General features: G+C 37.9%; 1 protein-coding gene across 1 annotated transcript in view; it reads right to left on the bottom strand.

Moving 5' to 3' along the window:
• Positions 1-23,733, bottom strand: part of CUEDC1 (CUE domain containing 1) — a 472,989-nt gene that overhangs the window by 152,531 nt on the left and 296,725 nt on the right. Inside the window, exon 4 of the mRNA XM_053706942.1 lies at positions 16,996-17,123. Within this exon, the coding sequence (XP_053562917.1) occupies positions 16,996-17,123 (128 nt within the window). The remainder of the gene's footprint in view (positions 1-16,995; positions 17,124-23,733) is intronic.

Genomic DNA, 23,733 nt, shown 5'->3' with positions numbered 1-23,733 from the left:
TACATCCGCCATCCCCCAAACATCTAACCCCTTAACCATCAACCACCCACATCACAATAAACCTATTTACCCTATTAACCCCTAAACCCCTACATCACAACAAACCTATTTACCCTATTAACCCCTAAACCCCTACATTGCAATAAACCTATTTACCCTATTAACCCCTAAACCGCAAAACCCCTACATCACAATAAACCTATTTAACTTAACCCTTTAAACCGCCAAAACCAGCAACGCAAATAACTATTTAAATAACTAAGTACAGTACACTAACCTAAAACCCCCTAACCTAATACCCCCTTACCTAACACCCCATTAAATAAACCCAAATTACCTAAACTAATATATTCTAAAGTTACAAAAAATAAAAAAGGCTAACATTACAGAAAATAAAAAATAAAAAACCAAATTTCCAAATTTAACAAAATTAAACCGAATCCCTATGAAAATAAAAAAGACCCCCCAAAATAAAAAACACCCCCTACTCTAAGAATAAACTACCAGTAGGCAGGGCATTGCCCCAAGATAATCAGCTCTTTTTCAAGAAAATACACAAACCCCCTCCAACAGTAAAAAAAACCCCACCCACCAAACCCCCCCCAAATAAAAGAACCTAACACTAAAAAACCTAAACTACCCATTGCCCTGAAAAGGGCATTTGTTTGGGTTTTGCCCTTAAAAGGCCATTTAGCTCTTTTTCTGCCCATCCCTAATCTAAATAAAACAAATCCCCCCAAAAAACCCTTAAAGAAAATCCTAAATCTATCCCCTAGGTTGGTACTCACGGTTCCTAAAGTCCCGCGGAGAAGATCCTGTTCCAGGCGGTGAAGTCTTCTTCCAAGCGCAACCTCTTCTTCCAGGAACATCCTGCGCGGAGCAGAACTGAAGATCGACAACTCTGGAACTGAAGACCAGGGACCGTGGAGCCATGGAGCGTGGAGGATCCACTTCGTAAGATCTCCACCGTACACTGAATAGTGAATTCAAGGTACGCGATTAAAGATGGCGTCCCTTGAATTCCTATTGGCTGATTTGATTCTTCCAATTCAAATCAGCCAATAGGATGAAAGCTACTCAAATCCTATTGGCTAATTTAAAAAAGATGAGAGCAAGTGAAATTTTATTGGCTATTCAAATCAGCCAATAGAATTTCACTTGCTCTCATGCTATTGGCTGATTTGAATTGGAAGAATCAAATCAGCCAATAGGAATTCAAGGGACGCCATCTTTAATCGCGTACCTTGAATTCACTATTCAGTGTACGGCGGAGATCGTATGAAGAGGATCCTCCACGCTCCATGGCTCCGCAGTCTTCAGTTGCAGAGTTGCCGGTCTTCAGCTCCGCTCCACGCAGGATGTTCCTGGAAGAAGTAGAGGTTGCGTTTGGAAGAAGACTTCACCGCCTGGAACAGGACATTCTCCGCCGGACTTTAGGAACCGTGAGTACCAACCTGGGGGTTAGAGTTAGTTTTTTTTAAGGGTTTTTTGGGGGATTGGCTTTATTTAAATTAGGGATGGGCAGAAAAAGCCCTAAATGCCCTTTTAAGGGCAATGCCCAAACAAATGCCCTTTTCAGGGCAATGGGTAGTTTAGGTTTTTTAGTGTTCGGTTATTTTATTTGGGGGGGTTTGGTGGGTGGGGGGGTTTACTGTTAGGGGGGGCTTTGTGTATTTTCTTGAAAAAGAGCCGATTATCTTGGGGCAATGCCCTGCAAAAAGCCCTTATAAGGGTTACTGGTAGTTTATTCTTAGAGTAGGGGGTGTTTTAATTTTGGGGGGTCTTTTTTCTTTTCATAGGGATTAGGTTTAATTTTGTTAAATTTGGTAATTTGATTCTTTTTATTTTTTGTAAACTTATTTTTTTTTGTAACTTTAGAATATATTAGTTTAGGTCATTTGGGTTTAATTAATGGGGTGTTAGGTTAGGGGGTGTTAGGTTAGTGTACTGTACTTAGTTATTTAAATAGTTATTTGCGTTGTGGGTTTTGCCGTTTAGGGGTTAATAGGGTAAATAGGTTTATTGCGATTTAGGGGTTTTGCAGTTTAAGGGTTAATAGGGTAAATAGGTTTATTGCGATGTAGGGGTTTTGCAGTTTAAGGGTTAATAGGGTAAATAGGTTTATTGCGATGTAGGGGTTTTGCAGTTTAAGGGTTAATAGGGTAAATAGGTTTATTGTGATGTAGGGGTTTTGCTGTTTAGGAGTTAATACTTCGTGTAGGATTTTTTTTTGTTATATTTTGTGCGGGCAGTGTTTGTTTTTTTTAATACTTGATGCGGGCGATTAGGTGTTGCTTTTGTAATGCTCCGTTTGCCTTCGCTGTATCCCGGTGGATTCCGAAAATGTTCGGTGGATTCTTTCACCACCCTGCCATTTTCGGAATTCACCTGAATGAAGCTTTGCTGCATCCAGGTGAATTATTTTGTCCTCATGCTGCAAACATTCCATTGAGGATGAGTGTGCAACTGCCGACGGACATTAAAAACGCAATTATAGTATAGATATTTTTACCTTTAAACTGCTCCGCCAATAAGCCCAGCACTCCCGCCGCCATCTTGTCTAATTGATTGACAGATGACGTATCCTAAACCAACTAATCCTTGTTTCCCCTGGGGCGTTCAGCCCCTTTGCGTAAACGTCACGGCCCGGGGGAAACAAGGATTAGTTGGTTTAGTATACGTCATCTGTCAATCAATTAGACAAGATGGCCGGCGGGCGGGTGGTAGGGCTGCGTTTATCGGCGGAGCAGTTTAAAAGGTAAAAATAAAAGAAAATAAATAGATTTAAAAAAAATCATGACTTAAACTCCTGCTCGTTTTGATAATTCTATGCAATGCCGTAAGGCTGTGCTTGTAACTTGTTTTGTTATAAACAACTTCAAGAAATGGAAGTTGGAAATAAGTATATTCTTGTCCATTTTAAAAAAAAATACAGACTATTTGTTATCTCTAAATTCTTCCTAATTGGAATTATTATTATTTTCATTTTTTTTGTAGAGCGCCAGCAGATTGTTGAAATTTTGCAGACAAAAAGAAAAAAATCCACTAGCATTTGTATTTCAATAAAGAATGTTTGCTTATGTATTTTCTTTTATTATTGTAAAGGCATTTACTTCAGAAGGACCAATAATTATTCAAATTGTATTATTACTTTTTAAACCAAACTAATTCTTTTGCACTACGTGGACTGGCAAATGTATCTTAAATTCAGGAGCCACAAGGATATTGAGTTATTTGACCTTAGTTTATTGGGAGCCAAAGTGTTTATTTACCGATTTATATTGACTAATGCAAACCAGAGGTTAAACTCTATGCATTGTGGTTCCAATAATGAATTCTTCAAAACAATGCTAGCAAGTCAGATTAGGAAATTTGACTGACATTAAAGGGACACTCAATCAAAATTAAACTTTCATTATTCAGATAAAGCATGCAATTTTAAACAACTTTCTAATTTACTTCCATTAACAAAATGTGCACAGTCTTTTTATATTTAAACTTTTTGAGTCACCAGCTCCTACTGAGCATGTGCAAGAATAAGTGTGTATGCATTTGTGAATGGCTGATTGCTGTCACATGGTACGTGTATGCATTTGTGATTGGCTGATGGCTGTCACATGGTACAGGGGGAGTGGAAAAAGACATAACTTTTAAAATTGTCAGAAAAAAAATGTGCTACTCATTTGCAGTTCAGACTAAGTGCTATTGCATTGTCTTGTTATCTTGCATTTGTTGATTATGCAAATCTACAGTGTTGACTGGTCCTTTAAATGTTGGTGCATCTGTGCACTAAATATATTCTGACCTTTAAATTGTGTCTGACTACCAGTAAGATTGTAAACTCTCTATGGAGCAAGGCCTAGTAATTCTGTCACAGTCTGCCTTCCCTGTCTTGTATTGTACCCACTGTAAAGGGTTGCATAATCTGCTGGTTTATTAAAAATAAATCATTAAAGAAGATATGCAAAAATAAAAATAAAAAGAAGCTTATGCAAAATGTGTCCGAAAAGATGTATTTTCTCTCCAGAGTATTGCATATTTTTAATAAAAAGATATAATACATGAACATGTTCTGATCTTAGCTGTGGTACAAAGTAAGTAACATTATGCAGACATTTTCCACAGTTTCTGGGTGACTTAAAGAGAATGGAATGTGGATACTGAAAAAATAAATAGATGCACATCAGTTATCTTGCAGCAGGTGGCGCTTTAGACACAGTTCTGCATAAAATATAAGCTAAGAAAAAACGTCCACATACAAAGAATCTTTCTGAAACAACGTGAAAATGTTGATGTATTTTATTGGAAAAAATAAATAAAATGAAGTTATTATTATTATTAATAATAATACTTATATTAGTATTAGTAGTAATAATAAATAATCTGCTTGAAGTAACATTTCATAATCTCCACTCCAATGTAATCTTGCTACTCACAGGAAAGACCTTTTTTTTTTTTTTATTTCATTTTTTTCACGTCTTGACTGACAAAGTTTTGATCATCAGTCTCCCGGTTTGAATTCCCCAGTTACAATGCTTGTACATCCCGCAATAATAGACAATGCGTCATATTTATGGCAATCAATGTGACATATACTCGAATGTGAATGTGTTATCAGCTAAAGCCAATTGGGGACAGATATGTTGCAGGGTTAGTCTTGAGAAGTTAACAGGATACATTTTATTAATGCAAATATATGGCAAATTTGTTTAATTATGCATAACTAAAGCATTCCATATAAAAATCTCAAGGTGTTTACTGTCTCTATAACTGGATTGTTTGTTTAAAGGGACAGTCTACATAAAAATCGTTATTGTTTAAAAAGATAGCTAATGCCTTTACTACCCATTCCCCAGCTTTGCACAACCAACATTGTTAGATTAATATACTTTATAACACTTAAACCTCTAAATTTCTGCCTGTTTCAAATGCTTTATTGACAGCCTCTTAACCACATGCTTTTGTATTTGCTTTTCACAACAGGAGACTGATAGTTCATGTGGGCCATATAGATAACAATGTGCTCATGCCATGGAAGTTATTTAAGAGTTAGCACAACACAGTACTAAATGCAACTCAATAGATTTTAAATAGTCACAGTCATGTGATCAGGGGTCTGTCAGAAGAGGCTTAAATACAAGATAATCACAGAGGTAAAAAGTATATTAAAAGGGACAGTCTACACCATATTTTTCCCTAGTTTGCATAACCAACACAGTTATATAGATACACGTTTTACCTATGTGATCATCTTGTATCTAAGCCTCTGCAAACTGCCCCCTTATTTCAGTTATTTTGACAGACATGCATTTTAGCCAATCAGTGCTGGCTTATATGAACTCCACATGCATGAGCACAATGTTATATATATGACACACATGAACTAACACCCTCTAGTGGCGAAAAACTGTCAAAATGCCCTGAGAAAAGAGGCGGCTTTCAAGGGCTTCGAAATTAGCATATGAACCGTATGACAGTTTATACTGTCATACGGTTCATATGCTAATTTCTAAGCCCTTGAAAGCTGCCTGTGTTAGTTATTCAAAACTGGGAAATGGGTAATAAAGGGATTATCTATCTTTTTAAACAATACAAATTTTTGAGTAGACTGTCCCTTTAATATTTGGTAAAATTTAAAAAAAATCTCATAAGTGTCATTTTATTAAATAGGGCACATCACAGAGGCTAGCAAGAGAACAAGTGGTGTGAGTGCAATATACTTTTACTATTTATTTTGTTACCCTTTTCCTGTAATTTAACTTAAAATTGTTGTTTTTCTAAATTCTACTGTTTCTATAATGCAATTGGTGCCGCCATGTTTGAACTTATGTTTTCTGTTTACCTCTCCTGCTGAGGGAAAGATATAAAACAGGCACACTCTCTTTTATTGCCTGTTTTATATCTGTCTTTAATGGTCCTCAACAAGAGGGAGAAAAAATAGAAAACTTAACCCCTACAAAGGGCGTCAGTTAATGACCAAAGATGTGCCTGGCACGTCCTCGCGGTTTGTTTGAAGCACTGGATCGTGATCGCTTCCAGCCGCTTTCAGGTTATTGCAGTGATGCTTCCATATTGAGGCATCCTGCAATAACCTTTTTATAACTTTTGATGCAGAGAGAGCCACTCTGTGGCCCTCTCTGCATCGGCCAGCGATGGTACCGATAATTGGTTAGTGGGAGCCGTAGCAGGGAGGCGGATGGGTGGCCCATCATTTAAGGGACTTCCGGATCCCATAAAAATATATTTCAAAAAAGCCTTTTATTTTAGTAGTGGCAGACTTTCTGCCAGTACTTAAGATGACGGTGACAATTGTGAGGTGGGGGAGGGAAGAGAGCTGTTTGAGGGGGGTCAGGGAGGTATCAGGGGGTGGGATGTGTCAGGTGGGAGGATGATCTCTACACTAAAGCTAAAATTAAAATTAACCCTACAAGCTACCTAATTAACTCCTTAACTGCTGGACATAATACAAGTGTGGTGCGCAGCAGCATTTAGCGGCCTTCTAATGACCAAAAAGCAATGCCAAAGCCATATATATGTCTTCTATTCTGACAAAGGGGATCCCAGAGAAGCATTTACAACCATTTGTGCCATAATTGCACAAGCTGTTTGTAAATAATTTCAGTGAGAACCTAAAGTTTGTGAAAAAGTTTTTTGAAAAAGTTAACAATTTTTTTTATTTGATCGCATTTGTGAAATTGTGGCATGAAATATACCAAAATGGGCCTAGATCAATACTTTGGGTTGTCTACTAAAAAACATAATTTATGCTTACCTGATAAATTTATTTCTCTTGTAGTGTATTCAGTCCACGAGTCATCCATTACTTATGGGATATATTCCCTTCCCAACAGGAAGTTGCAAGAGGATCACCCAAACAGAGCTGCTATATAGCTCCTCCCCTCACATGTCATATCCAGTCATTCGACCGAAACAAGACAAGAAAGGAGAAACCATAGGGTGCAGTGGTGACTGGAGTTTTAATTAAAATTTAGATCTGCCTTAAAAAGACAGGGCGGGTCGTGGACTGAATACACTACAAGAGAAATAAATTTATCAGGTAAGCATAAATTATGAAGCAAAAGTGTCAAATTTGTAAAATTTTGAAAAAGTGTGAAGCGAAGACCAAGTTGCAGCCTTGCAAATCTGTTCAACAGAGGCCTCATTCTTAAAGGCCCAGGTGGAAGCCACAGCTCTAGTGGAATGAGCTGTAATTCTTTCAGGGGGCTGCTGTCCAGCAGTCTCATAGGCTAAACGTATTATGCTACGAAGCCAGAAGGATAGAGAGGTTGCCGAAGCTTTTTGACCTCTCCTCTGACCAGACAAACAGGGAAGAAGTTTGACGAAAATCTTTAGTTGCCTGTAAATAGAACTTCAGGGCACGGACAACGTCCAGATTATGTAAAAGTCGTTCCTTCTTTGAAGAAGGATTAGGACATAATGATGGAACAACAATCTCCTGATTGATATTCCTGTTAGAAACTACCTTAGGTAAAAACCCAGGTTTAGTACGCAGAACTACCTTGTCTGAATGGAAAATCAGATAAGGAGAATCACAATGTAAGGCCGATAACTCAGAGACTCTTCGAGCCGAGGAAATAGCCATCAAAAACAGAACTTTCCAAGATAAAAGCTTAATATCAATGGAATGAAGGGGTTCAAACGGAACCCCTTGAAGAACTTTAAGAACCAAGTTTAAGCTCCACGGAGGAGCAACAGTCTTAAACACAGGCTTAATCCTAGCCAAAGCCTGACAAAAAGCCTGGACGTCTGGAACTTCTGCCAGACGTTTGTGTAAGAGAATAGACAGAGCAGAAATCTGTCCCTTTAACGAACTAGCAGATAAGCCCTTTTCTAAACCCTCTTGTAGAAAGGACAATATCCTAGGAATCCTAACCTTACTCCATGAGTAACCCTTGGATTCGCACCAAATAAATATTTACGCCATATCTTATGGTAAATTTTTCTGGTAACAGGCTTCCGTGCCTGTATTAAGGTATCAATAGCTGACTCCGAGAAGCCACGCTCTGAAAGGATCAAGCGTTCAATCTCCATGCAGTCAGCCTCAGAGAAATTAGATTTGGATGTTTGAAAGGACCTTGAATTAGAAAGTCCTGCCTCAGAGGTAGAGACCATGGTGGACAGGACGACATATCCACTAGGTCTGCATATCAGGTCCTGCGTGGCCACGCAGGCGCTATCAGAATCACCGATGCTCTCTCCTGTTTGATCTTGGCAATTAGTCGAGGTAGCATCGGAAATGGTGGAAACACATAAGCCATGTTGAAGACCCAAGGGGCTGTCAGAGCATCTATCAGCGCCGCTCCCGGGTCCCTGGACCTGGATCCGTAACAAGGAAACTTGGCGTTCTGGCGAGACGCCATGAGATCCAGATCTGGTTTGCCCCAACGATGAATCAGTTGAGCGAAGACCTCCGGATGAAGTTCCCACTCCCCCGGATGAAAAGTCTGGCGACTTAGAAAATCCGCCTCCCAGTTCTCCACGTCTGGGATGTAGATCGCTGACAGGTGGCAAGAGTGAGACTCTGCCCAGCGAATTATCTTTGAGACTTCCAACATTGCTAGGGAACTCCTGGTTCCCACTTGATGGTTGATGTAAGCCACAGTCGTGATGTTGTCCGACTGAAATTTGATGAACCTCAGTGTTGCTAACTGAGGCCAAGCTAGAAGAGCATTGAATATTGCTCTCAACTCCAGAATATTTTTTGGGAGGAGTTTTATCTCCTGAGTCCATAATCCCTGAGCCTTCAGGGAGTTCCAGACTGCGCCCCAACCTAGAAGGCTGGCATCTGTTGTTACAATTGTCCAATCTGGCCTGCGAAAGGTCATCCCCTTGGACAGGTGGACCCGAGAATGCCACCAGAGAAGAGAATCTCTGGTCTCTTGATCCAGATTTAGTAAAGGGGACAAATCTGAGTAATCCCCATTCCACTGACTTAGCATGCATAATTGCAGGGGTCTGAGATGCAGGCGCGCAAATGGTACTATGTCCATTGCCGCTACCATTAAGCCGATTACTTCCATGCACTGAGCTACTGACGGGCATGGAATGGAATGAAGGACACGGCAAGCATTTAAGAGTTTTGATAACCTGGCCTCCGTCAGGTAAATTTTCATTTCTACAGAATCTATCAGAGTCCCTAGGAAGGAAACTCTTGTGAGTGGTGATAGAGAACTCTTTTCCACGTTCCCCTTCCACCCATGCGACCTCAGAAATGCCAGAACTATCTCTGTATGAGACTTGGCAATTTGAAAACTTGACGCTTGTATCAGAATGTCGTCTAGGTACGGCGCCACCGCTATGCCTCGCGGCCTTAGCACCACTAGGAGTGAGCCCAGAACCTTTGTAAAAATTCTCGGGGCCGTAGCTAACCCGAAGGGAAGAGCTACAAACTGGTAATGCCTGTTTAGAAAGGCAAATCTTAGGTACCGATAATGATCTTTGTGAATCGGTATATGAAGGTAGGCATCCTTTAAATCTACTGTGGTCATGTATTGACCCTCTTGGATCATGGGTATGATGGTTTGAATAGTTTCCATTTTGAATGATGGAACTCTTAGGAATTTGTTTAAGATTTTTAGGTCCAAGATTGGTCTGAAGGTTCCCTCTTTCTTGGGAACCACAAACAGATTTGAGTAAAACCCTTGCCCTTGTTCCGTCCGCGGAACTGGGTGGATCACCCCCATTACTAAGAGGTCTTGCACACAGCGTATAAATGCCTCTTTCTTTATTTGGTTTGCTGATAACCTTGAAAGATGAAATCTCCCTTGTGGAGGAGAAGCTTTGAAGTCCAGAAGATATCCCTGAGATATGATCTCCAACGCCCAGGGATCCTGGACATCTCTTGCCCAAGCCTGGGCGAAGAGAGATAGTCTGCCCCCCACTAGATCCGTTTCCGGATCGGGGGCCCTCACTTCATGCTGTCTTAGGGGCAGAAGTAGGCTTTCTGGCCTGCTTGCCCTTGTTCCAGGGCTGGTTAGCTTTCCAGCCCTGTCTGTAACGAGCAACAGGTCCTTCCTGTTTTGGAGCGGAGGAAGTTGATGCTGCTCCTGCCTTGAAGTTACGAAAGGCACGAAAATTAGACTCTTTGGCCTTTGATTTGGCCCTGTCCTGAGGAAGAGTATGACCCTTACCTCCAGTAATGTCAGCAATAATTTCTTTCAAGCCGGGCCCGAATAAGGTCTGCCCTTTAAAAGGAATATTAAGCAATTTAGATTTAGAAGTCACGTCAGCTGACCAGGATTTAAGCCATAGCGCTCTGCGCGCCTGGATGGCGAATCCGGAGTTCTTAGCCGTTAGTTTGGTTAAATGTACAACGGCATCAGAAACAAATGCATTAGCTAGCTTACGTGCTTTAAGCTTGGCCATAATCTCATCCAATGGAGCTGTGCGAATGGCCTCTTCCAGAGACTCAAACCAGAATGCCGCAGCAGCAGTGACAGGCGCAATGCATGCAAGGGGCTGTAAGATAAAACCTTGTTGAACAAACAATTTCTTAAGGTAACCTTCTAATTTTTTATCCATTGGATCCGAAAAAGCACAACTATCCTCCACCGGGATAGTGGTACGTTTAGCTAAAGTAGAAACTGCTCCCTCCACCTTAGGGACCGTCTGCCATAAGTCTCGTGTGGTGGCGTCTATTGGAAACATTTTTCTAAATATCGGAGGAGGGGGAAAGGGCACACCGGGTCTATCCCACTCCTTGCTAATAATTTCTGTAAGCCTTTTAGGTATAGGAAAAACATCAGTACACACCGTTACCGCAAAGTATCTATCCAACCTACATATTTTCTCTGGAATTGCAACCGTGTTACAATCATTCAGAGCCGCTAATACCTCCCCTAGCAATACACGGAGGTTCTCAAGCTTAAATTTAAAATTAGAAATCTCTGAATCCGGTCTCCCTGGATCAGATCAGTCACCCACAGAATGAAGCTCTCCGTCCTCATGTTCTGCAAATTGTGACGCAGTATCGGACATGGCTCTCACATCATCAGCGCGCTCTGTCCTTAACCCAGAGCTATCGCGCTTGCCTCTTAATTCAGGCAATTTAGATAATACCTCTGTCATAACAGCAGCCATGTCTTGCAAAGTGATTTGTATGGGCCTCTCTGATGTACTTGGCGCCACAATATCACGCGCCTCCTGAGCGGGAGGCGAAGGTACTGACACGTGAGGAGAGTTAGTCGGCATAACTTCCCCCTCGTTGTCTGGTGATAGTTTCTTTACAGATAAAATTTGACTTTTATTCAAAGTGACATCAATACATTTAGTACACATATTTCTGTGGGGCTCCACATTGGCCTTCAAACATAGTGAACAAACAGATTCATCTGTGTCAGACATGTTTAAACAGACTAGCAAGCTTGGAAAATCCTTTCAAATAAATTTACAAGCAATATAAAAAACGCTACTGCGCCTTTAAGAAGAACAAAAAATCGTCACAGTTGAAATAACAATGAACCAAATCAGTTATAGCAACCAAATTTTCACAGTAAATGCATTAAGTTAGCAAAGCATTGCACCAACTAGCAAATGGATGATTAACCCCTTAATACCCAAAAACGGATAATCAATTTAACAATTAACGTTTTTATCACAGTCAAACACACTGTCACAGGTCTGCTGTGACTGATTACCTCCCTCAAAATGAATTTTGAAGATCCCTGAGCTCTCTAGAGACGTCCTGGATCAAGGAGAAAGAAGCAGGAAGACTGTAACTGAATTTTTACTGCGCAAAAAAGCGATAAAATAGGCCCCTCCCACTCATTACAACAGTGGGAAACCTCAGTTAATCGTTTCTATATAGAAATAAACGACAGCCATGTGGAAAATCATGCCCCAAAAGATTTATCACCAAAGTACCTCACAAAAAAACAAATAACATGCCAGTAAACGTTTTAAACATGCACTTTAAAAGTTAGGTAGTGTTATTAATAAGCCTGCTACCAGTCGCTTCTACTGCAGTTAAGGCTCATACATTACCTCAGTATTAACAGTATTTTCTTAGTCAATTCCATTCCTTAGAAAATTACTTATTGTACATACATTCATCAGCCTGATACCAGTCGCTACTGCATTTAAGGCTGTACTTACATTACATCGGTATCAGCAGTATTTTCTTAGTCAATTCCATTCCTTAGAAAAATAATTTACTGCACATACCTTGTTTGCAGGATTCCCCACACGCTATTCCCTTTCTGAAAGTTACCCCACTGCTCAGAATATGCGAGAACAGCCAGTGGATCTTAGTTACTTCTGCTAAGATCATAGAAAACGCAGGCAGATTCTTCTTCCAAATACTGCCTGAGAACAAACAGCACGCTCCGGTGCCATTTAAAATAACAAACTTTTGATTGAAGAAATAAGCTAAGTATAAAAAACACCACAGACCTCTCACAACGTCCTATCTAGTTGAGTTGCAAGAGAATGACTGGATATGACATGTGTGGGGAGGAGCTATATAGCAGCTCTGCTTGGGTGATCCTCTTGCAACTTCCTGTTGGGAAGGGAATATATCCCATAAGTAATGGATGACCCGTGGACTGAATACACTTAACAAGAGAAATATATACACATGTGAAGGGTTATTCAAGGATCCCTGACAGATAAAAGTGTTACATTGTAACTATAGCTAATTTTGAAAAAGAAAAATGGTTTGAAAATAGCAAAGTGCTACTTGTACATATTGCCCTATAACTTGCAAAAAAAGCAAAGAACATGTAAACATTGGGTATTTCTAAAGTCAGGACAAAATTTATAAACTATTTAGCATGGGTATTTTTGGTGGTTGTAGATATGTAACCTATTTGGAGGGTCAAAGTTAGAAAAAGTGGGGGGTTCAAGTTTTTTTCATCATATTTTATAATCTTTTTATAGTAAATTATAAGATATGATGAAAATAATGGTATCTTTAAAAAGTCCATTTAATGGTGAGAAAAAACGGTATATAATATGTGTGGGTACAGTAAATGAGTAAGAGGAAAATTACAGCTAAACACAAACACAGCAGAAATGTAAAAATAGCCCTGGTCCTTAAAGGGACATTAAACACTTAGTAATATAAAATGATAAATCGTATATATAAAGAGAACTCTGCAATATACGTTCATTATTTATTTTGTCCCCTTTTCCTGTAATTCCATTCTGAAATTGGGAGCCTTTCATTTCCTGTTAAAAATGGAAGTGCAGAGCACTGTTATATTCCACTCAGCCATTGGCTGCACACTCTAGTGACCTATTTTTAACTGTCCCTAATTGGCCACAGCAGAGAAGGTAACCTAAGTTACAACATGGCAGCTTTCATTGTTTTATAGACACTTACCTTTTACACTTATTTATTCATTATTTAAACAGTTAATGAAACTTTAAAAAAATGCATCTGCATGTTATTCACATACTAATCTTTTCTTTGAATGCATCATTCAATCTAGCATTTGTTTAGTGTTTAATGTCCATTTAAAGGTAAGAAAATTAAAAAATGGTCTGGTCACTAAGGGGTTAAAGGGAAATTAAACCCAAATGTTTTCTTTCATGATGTAGATAGAACAAGCAATATTAAACAACTTTCTTATTTACTTATTTTATCTAATTTGATTAATTCTCTAGATATCCTTTGCTTGAAAGCATATCTAGATAGGCTCAGTAGCTGCTGATCGGTGGCTGCACATAGATTCCTCGTGTGATTGGCTCACCCATGTGCATTGCTATATCTTCAATTAAGGATATCTAAAGAATGAAGCAAATTAGATAATAGAAGTTAATTGGAATGCTGTTTAAAATTGTAATTCTCTGTCTGAATCATGATTTTTTTTTTATTTTAGTGTCCCTTTAAGTTCAAACATGGCAGTGTACATTGCTTTATAGAACTAAACCTTTACCCTTATATCTTCAATATTTAAACAACTAATATAAATATTATTACATATTATTTTAATGCAAATATTTGCTATGAATAAATCACTATGTCTAGCATGTATTTACCTTTTAAAGTGATGGTAAATCCGAGCGTTTAACAAATGCTCGGATTTACCATCACTACAAATAAAGTGGCGTTTAAGTGATCATATACAGTATGTAAAAACAGGGTGCTAAACTCACCCTTTCTGTGCCGTTGCACATCGTTAAACTCAGCGGCTTCGGCTGCCCACAGCACACTGCTCTTCTATCATTGAGGTGCCGCTTTCACCTCTAAATCAATAGCTGTGAGTGCATACAGAACACTGTCAGCTGACACACACAGCTATTGGTTCAGAGGTGCAAATGTCACCTCATTGAAGGAGAGCGATGTGCTGTGGGCAGCCGGAGCCACTGAGTTTAGCGATGTGCAACGGCACAGAAAGGGTGAGTTTAGCATTTTTTTACATATATGAGTTTAGCATGTTTTTTACATATACAGGGAGTGCAGAATTATTAGGCAAATGAGTATTTTGACCACATCATCCTCTTTATGCATGTTGTCTTACTCCAAGCTGTATAGGCTCGAAAGCCTACTACCAATTAAGCATATTAGGTGATGTGCATCTCTGTAATGAGAAGGGGTGTGGTCTAATGACATCAACACCCTATATCAGGTGTGCATAATTATTAGGCAACTTCCTTTCCTTTGGCAAAATGGGTCAAAAGAAGGACTTGACAGGCTCGGAAAAGTCAAAAATAGTGAGATATCTTGCAGAGGGATGCAGCACTCTTAAAATTGCAAAGCTTCTGAAGCGTGATCATCGAACAATCAAGCGTTTCATTCAAAATAGTCAACAGGGTCGCAAGAAGCGTGTGGAAAAACCAAGGCGCAAAATAACTGCCCATGAACTGAGAAAAGTCAAGCGTGCAGCTGCCAAGATGCCACTTGCCCCCAGTTTGGCCATATTTCAGAGCTGCAACATCACTGGAGTGCCCAAAAGCACAAGGTGTGCAATACTCAGAGACATGGCCAAGGTAAGAAAGGCTGAAAGACGACCACCACTGAACAAGACACACAAGCTGAAACGTCAAGACTGGGCCAAGAAATATCTCAAGACTGATTTTTCTAAGGTTTTATGGACTGATGAAATGAGAGTGAGTCTTGATGGGCCAGATGGATGTGCCCGTGGCTGGATTGGTAAAGGGCAGAGAGCTCCAGTCCGACTCAGACGCCAGCAAGGTGGAGGTGGAGTACTGGTTTGGGCTGGTATCATCAAAGATGAGCTTGTGGGGCCTTTTCTGGTTGAGGATGGAGTCAAGCTCAACTCCCAGTCCTACTGCCAGTTTCTGGAAGACACCTTCTTCAAGCAGTGGTACAGGAAGAAGTCTGCATCCTTCAAGAAAAACATGATTTTCATGCAGGACAATGCTCCATCACACGCGTCCAAGTACTCCACAGCGTGGCTGGCAAGAAAGGGTATAAAAGAAGAAAATCTAATGACATGGCCTCCTTGTTCACCTGATCTGAACCCCATTGAGAACCTGTGGTCCATCATCAAATGTGAGATTTACAAGGAGGGAAAACAGAACACCTCTCTGAACAGTGTCTGGGAGGCTGTGGTTGCTGCTGCTGCACGCAATATTGATGGTGAACAGATCAAAACACTGACAGAATCCATGGATGGCAGGCTTTTGAGTGTCCTTGCAAAGAAAGGTGGCTATATTGGTCACTGATTTGTTTTTGTTTTGTTTTTGAATGTCAGAAATGTATATTTGTGAATGTTGAGATGTTATATTGGTTTCACTGGTAAAAATAAATAATTGAAATGGGTATATATTTGTTTTTTGTTAAGTTGCCTAATAATTATGCACAGTAATAGTCACCTGCACACACAGATATCCCCCTAAAATAGCTAAAACTAAAAACAAACTAAAAACTACTTCCAAAAATATTCAGCTTTGATATTAATGAGTTTTTTGGGTTCATTGAGAACATGGTTGTTGTTCAATAATAAAATTAATCCTCAAAAATACAACTTGCCTAATAATTCTGCACTCCCTGTATGATCACTTAAACTCCACTTTATTTGTAGTGATGGTAAATCCTAGCGTTTGTTATACGCTTGGATTTACCATCACTTTAATATCAATTTAAAGGAACATTGATACTCAGATTTTCTATCATGTATATGAACAAGCAGTATTTTCAGATGTTGAAAATATTTGCCTGAAAAAAAGCTGTTTGACACTAATTATATCGTATTGGTTTTGTGCTTTCTACCAATAATCACTGGCTCAAGAGGACAACTGACTCTGCATTACTGGTGGAGAGGGATACCTGCTTCTGCATGCATGAAAAGAGAACATTGGTTTTCAATGCAGTTTTCCAAGGAAATTCATTTAAGAGGAAAATAAGCACACATTAGATAATTTTATTATTAGATATAAATGTTCCTAAAATACTGATATAAATAAACAACACAGAGAATTTAACAAACTAGAAAATTATCTACAATACCAATTCACTGCCTTATTGTAACCACAAAGATAGGAATTTTATAAAGATTTTTTATCTTATTCACTTGTACATCAGACAGTTGCTGTGACACCATTATAGTTCTCAAAAATAATAGCCAATTAGGATGGAAATTTGGCTAAATCAATAGGCTTCTGTGAACAAAAAATACTTACAGTGCTTATTAGAACCATTTCTATATAAATTCAGAAATTCAGTTTTACACTATTATTATTGTTGTTATCGGTTATTTGTAGAGCGCTAACAGATTCCACAGCGCTAAAGAGGTTATTAATGTATCTGTTGGAAAAGTACCACAATCTATTTTACAGAACAAATGCAATACTTGATTGATACAATATAAATAAATACATGTACAAGATAGATAGATAGATAGATAGATAGATAGATAGATAGATAGATAGATAGATATCTCACGGGGACAATGGGAGGGCTACACAAATGTTTCTTGGCCAGCCACTGATAAAACATTTTATTTACAGAATACTGGGATATGCCAAGAATAGATTTAAATTTGTCAATAGATTTATTAGAAATCATACCTTGGTGGAGGGGTAGGTGGAGTTTGTGGATGTGATATGTCAACTGGATGCATATTATAAGTAGGAGGGGAATATACTGGAGGGGGTTCTTCATCTGAACTGTCTGGTTCTAGAGTTCTTTCCAAAATCTGCAAAACATCCATAATAGTAGGTTAAAAAAGTAAACATAATAGTAGATCGTGTTTTATCATACAGTACAGTTAGGATGTCTATTTATATTGTATAGGAAAGGGGAAATGGCATATTGCAGCACATTGACCATTACTGGACTCTAAATGTTTTCTAAATCAAGGTCTTGAGATACAGAAGTTACTGTTAAATGAACAAAACATCAGCATGTTAAAGACTGATCATTTTGAAGGAAGAAACGTGTACTTACATTGCTAGTGATAAATGCAGAAACATTATCTCGACAATGATTTTTAAACCACCCTGCCTTTCCTATACAAATTCTTTGAAACCCTAACAGGTGATTGACTAATAAATTAGTGGTATATCCCACATTTTGTTTCTCACATAGATGACAAAAGTGGTACTATGATTAGTACAGGAACTAAGGCAGTAAACCCTTTTAGTGACCATGGATGTGTTTAGAGATGAAATTCCACACATGGCTATAATGTCTGCTATATGTTGTTATAAACCTAGGCCTAGATTTGTCTTCTCTTCTTCATGAGAGGCCATAAATCTCTACTAATTACATTGACTTCAATAACATGATTTGCATAACTCCTATCTTTAAGCTGATTTTTAAGAATCTCACTTTCTCCCAGAGTGTCCTCATATTTTGAGCAATTCTGTTTTAAATGTATAAACTAGCCCTTCCCTTTTTTATGACAATATACTCACAAGCGCATAAACTAAATTAAGACGCTCAGATTTGTTTGTCCAAAAGAGTTTGTGTTCTCTCTTATGGAATGCTTCTAAAACTAGACCTCTGGATTGAATTGGATAAAATACCGATTTAGGACAGTAACCAATGTGACTGGAAACCTTTGGCGTATTCTGGCCTGATGTTGCTAAATCTACTAGGGTCACCAAATCATGCATATCAGAAACAAAACGTATGTAGACTACAGTCTACATCTGATACTTTGGAGCTTGGTTTGGAGTCAATTTTATTTAAAAAAAAATAAGCAAAACTATACATTGTTACAAAAACATTCCCAGATGGGCTATACAAATGGATCATCTACAAAACATTTATGTAAAATCTATTGTACAAAGTCATATGTCATTACATATTAGATAACCCACCAGAGCATAGCACTTAAAGGGACAGTCTACTTCAAAATTGTTATTGTTTTAAAATATATACAATGCCTTCACTACCCATTCCCCAGCTTTGTACAACCAATAGTTATATTAAAGTGAAGGTAAACTTTGGTGAATGAAAGCCCGTTTTTTAAACATACTATTAAAAACAGGGGCACTTTCATTCATCAAAGTTTACAAAGCAGCTGTTTTGCTAAAAAAAACAACAACCTTTTATTCTTTTCACTGCTACAGCAGCTTCCCCCACCTAGAGATCCAATGACTAATCCAATGACTAATCCTGCTTCCTCCAATCACAGCATGGCCTCAGGCAATGACTACCCTGGGGGGAAAGCTGTGATTGGAGGAAGCAGGATTAGTCATTGCTGACGTGTGAATAGAGGATCTCTAGGTGGGGGAAGCTGCTGTAGCTGTGAAAAGAAAAAAAGGTAATTTTTTTTAAATAAAACGGCTGCTTTGTAAACTTTGATGAATTAAAGTGCCCCTGTTTTTAATAGTATTTTTAAAAAACGACTTTCATTCACCAAAGTTTACCTTCACTTTAATATACTTTATAATATCTAAAACTATAACTCTGTCTATTTTTAAGTCCCTGCAGACTGCCTTTATCTCAGTCCATTTTATAAGCATGTCACAACAAGACAGAGCTAGTTAATGTGTACCATATAGGTAACACTGTGCTCACTCCTGTGGAATTATAAATGAGACCGCACTGATTCGCTAAAATGCAAGTCTGTTAAAAGCGCTGAAATAACGTAGCAGTCTGCAGAGGTTCAGATACAAAGTAATCACAGAGGTAAAAAGTATAATAATACAACTGTGTTGTTATACAAAACTGGGGAATGGGTAATGAAGGGATTATCTATGTTTTTAAACAATCACGATTTTGGAGTAGATTTTCACTTTAAGAGGCAGAATACTGTAAAATTATTTTCCCTTAAAGGGACACTGAACCCAAATTTTTTCTTTCGTGATTCAGATAGATGGAGCATGACATTTTAAGCAACTTTCTAATTTACTCCTATTATCAAATTTTCATAATTCTCTTGGTATCTTTATTTGAAATGCAAGAATGTAAGCTTAAATGCCGGCCCATTTTTGGTGAACAACCTAGGTTGTCCTTGCTGATTGGTGGATAAATTCATCCACCAATCAAAAACTGCTGTCCAGAGTTCTGAAACAAGAAAAAAGCTTAGATGCCTTTTTTTTTAAATAAAGATATCAAGTGAATGAAGAAACATTGATAATAGGAGTAAATTAGAAAGTTGCTTAAAATTGCATGCTCTATCTGAATCACAAAAGAAAAAAACAAATAATTGAACCATTCCCACAAAAACATGCAGGAAAAAACCCAACTATATTTAAGGTGCTTCAAACATCATAACAAAATTGTTCACCAAAAATCGTATTTTGTCAAAAATGTTAAAATTTGTATGTAAAGAAGGAATAAATTGTATTAAATAAATATCAACATTGTAAATCGTAATTTGAGTACACTGGATATGCAAAAAACACATAGAAATGTGTATTTATCTAGATTGTAAGTTCCCACAGGAATACGGCCCTCAATTCCCCCTGTATTTCTTTGTAAAATTTTCTCTTTTATTGTATTGTTTCTCCGTTGTACTTTTATCCTTGTACCCATGGGCAGCGCTGCGGAATCTGTTGGCGCTTTATAAATAAAGAATTATAATAATAATTTCTAAGTCAAAAATAAAAAGCGTAATTGTTTTTTCATAAAATGGGCAAAACTTGGGCATTCCATGGACATGTTTAAAATAGTCTCTCAAATCCCACCTTAAAGGAACATGAAACCCAACTTTTTTCTTTCATGATTCAGATAGATCATGCAATTTTAAACAATTTTCTAATTTCCTTCTATTATCTAATTTGCTTAGTTCTCTTGATATCATTTGCTGAAAAGCATATCTAGATAGGCTCAGTAGCTGCTGATTGGTGGCTACACATAGATGCCTCGTGTGATTGGCTCATCCATGTGCATTGATATTTAGATAATAGAAGTAAATTGGAATGTTGTTTAAAATTCTATTTTCTACCTGAATCATGAAAGAAAATTTTTGGGTTTAGTGTCCCTTTAAATATATTAAACATTTTCGCCCTACAGATCTCACTGTTTTTTCTTGCAACTGAAAAGGTGGTGTTTATTTTATCCAAATATTTAAAACACTAATGACTCTGAAAGGAAAACTGAATAGAAAAATGCATACAAAAATAACAGCAAATTTAAGGTACAGTGCACGGAAAACAGCATATTTTGATTTGTATTAGGCATAATAGTAAAGTTTAAAGATTACACTGGGTTTTCCCTGTGTACTTAGTCCTCAATTACAAACTTTTAAATAGCAGAGATCTCTCATTATTTCTATGGGAGATAGCTCGCCATTCACAGAGACAGATCATTTTCTTTGATATTTGCACTAAGACTGTCCCTTCAAGGCTAAATGTGGCTTCTTGCAAACTTTTGATGATCGGGCCCTTAGAGAGAACAATTGTAAGTTTACCTTTTATTATTTGTCTCGGCTACCTCCCAATGGGAGTGAGATTTCTTCTGTTGGCTATGTTTCCACAGCTCTTTTATAGCCAAAACAAAAGTATAAAAACTTTAAATACAGGTAGGATTACCCCAGGATAAATCAGCTATTTCCAATGCCGATATAAAGGGAAAGGAGCTATTTGTAAACAATTTAACACACTCCAGCAGGTAAAATGGATTATAGGGAATAAATTAAAGGGGAGAAAATGTTAGTGTGTCCCTTTACGATTCTGAAGGTCTCCAAGCTAAAAACTATTGCTAGTAAAAACATGTATTCTTGGTCACGGGCATTTCTTTTGCATCATGCTTTTCTCCCAAAAAAAACACTGCAATGTCTTATGGTCAAAATATTTTTACTTTAGTTTTTTTCATCATCTATTTTGACCTGAGTAATGTTCTATTTAAAGGGACAGTCAACACCAAAATTGTTATTGTTTAAAAAGATAGATAACGCCTTTACTACCCCTTCTCCAGCTTTGCACAACCAACATTGTTATATTAATATACTTTATAACATTTAAACCTCTAAATTTCAGCCTGTTTCTAAGCCACTACAGACAGCCTTTTAATCACATGCTTTTTAAATTGCTTTTCACAACAGGAGACTGTTAGTTCATGTGGGCCATATAGATAACATTGTGCTTAAACCCGTGAAGTTGTGCACAACACAGCACTAATTGGCTAAAATGTGAGTAAATAGATAATAAATAATAGCCATGTGATAAGGGGGCTGTCAAAAGAGGCTTAGATATCAGGTAATCACAGAGGTTAAAGGGACAGTCAAATCCAAAATAAACTTTCATGATTCAGATAGGGCATGTAAATTTAAACAACTTTCCAATTTACTTTTATCACCAATTTTGTTTTGTTCTTTTGGTATTTGAAAGCTAAACCTAGGAAGGCTCATATGATAATTTCTAAGCCCTTGAAGGCTGCCTCTAATCACATGCTTTTGTATTTGCTTTTCACAACTGGGGAGAGCTAGTTCAGGTAAACCATATAGATAACATTGTGATCACGCCTGTGGATTGTGGCAGACACTGCACTAATTGGCTAAAATGAAAGTCAATAGATAACAAATAAAATGTCATGTGATCAGGGGGCTGTCAGAAGATGCTTAGATACAAGGTAATCACAGAGCTAAAAAGTATATTAATATAACTGTGTAGGTTATGCAAACCTGGGGAATAGGTAATAAAGGGGTTAATTTTCTTTTAAAACAACAAAAATTCTGGTGTTGACTGTCCCTTTAAGTGTATTAATATAACCGTGTTAGTTATGCAAAACTGGTGAATGGGTAATAAAGGGATTAGCTATCTTTTTAAACAATAACATTTTTGGAGGAGACTGTCCCTTTAACCATATGGGAGAAAGATTATAGTACGTCAATCCCTTTGTTAGATATTTGCAGACCAAGAACTGGACACGTGCCCCTTTCACCATTGGGATTATGATGGACATCAATACGATGTGACTCATACGCTGCCTTGCTGAGAAGTGATATATGATTCAGAAGTTCTAACGTGACTAATGAAAGAAAAAGGATACACTAGTTTTGATTCTGTTCCTGGAAAAACTCTAGTTTCACCTGGAACCAAGGGGTTGAATGTAACTGGAACAATTTAACTAATGTATTTTATAGAATAGTCCTTTGCATATTCCACCTCTGCTTCGTGAGGTAAAATTATTGTCTGATCTCTGGATAGATTATGGAAACTTTCCCCAATAGGGTATTACCCATACAACATGGATACTTGTGATGTTCCTGAGTTAGAGGAACACAAAAGCCACATTTTTTTCTTTCATGATTCAGATAGAGCATGCAATTTTAAGCAACTTGCTAATTTACTGCTATTATCAATTTGTCTTCATTCTCTTGGTATCTTTATTAAAAAAAAGGATTGTAAGCTAATGAGCCAGCCAATTTTTAGTTCAGCACCTGGATAGCGCTTGCTGATTGGCAGCTACATTTAGACACCAATCAGCAAGCGATGCCCAGGTGTTGAACCAAAATGGGCCGGCTCCTAAGCTTACATTCTTGCTTTTTCAAATAAAGATAGCATGAAAACTAATTAAAATTGATAAAAGGAGTAAATTAGAAAGTTGCTTAAAATCACATGCTCTATCTGAATCATGGAAGAAAAAGTGTGGGATGTGTGTCTCTAAGTTATCAGACACTTGGTAAATGTTCAAGAAGATATTGTATTTGAAAAATACTGACTTTTAGTTAGATCTGTAATAATTCTGGCTGCTTTCTTACAGTAAGACATGTAAGCAAATCTCTTCTTTCTGTCAGAAGAAAACTATTTCAGTTAATCATTGAGACTGTCATAAGGGAAAACTCAATTTTGAATAGTTCTGTAAATGTTTGCTGTTGATTTCTGGCATTGTGTCTTCTGCTATCTGTTTATTTATTTTTTCATTTTTCTTTCATGATTCAGATAGAGCACACAATTAAAAAAAACTTTCCCAGTTTACTTAAATTACCAAATTTTGGACAATCTTTTTATAGGTACATTTTCTGATGCCCCAGCTACTCTTGAGCATTTGCAAGAGATCACAGTGCATACATATGAGTCTGATTTGCTGATGGCTGTCACGTGATACAAGGGGCAGGCAAATGTAAGAAATTTGAAATTTAGCAGGAAAAACATTTACTGCTAATCTGAAATTCAGAGTAAATGCTATAATCTTTGTTTTACTATGCATTTGTTGATTCTGAAAAACAAATTATGCTTACCTGATAATTTCCTTTTTTCAGACGGAAAGAGTCCACAGCTGCATTCATTACTTTTGGGAATCAGAACCTGGCCACCATGAGGAAGCAAAGTCACCCCAGCCAAAGGCTTAAATACCTCTCCCACTTCCCCCATCCCCCAGTCATTCTCCCGAGGAACAAGGAACAGTAG

Source organism: Bombina bombina, chromosome 3 (genome assembly GCF_027579735.1).
Source record: "Bombina bombina isolate aBomBom1 chromosome 3, aBomBom1.pri, whole genome shotgun sequence".
In the NCBI taxonomy this organism is placed as follows: domain Eukaryota; kingdom Metazoa; phylum Chordata; class Amphibia; order Anura; family Bombinatoridae; genus Bombina; species Bombina bombina.
Note: the sequence above shows the minus strand (reverse complement) of the source record. Positions and strands in the feature narration are given on the sequence as shown.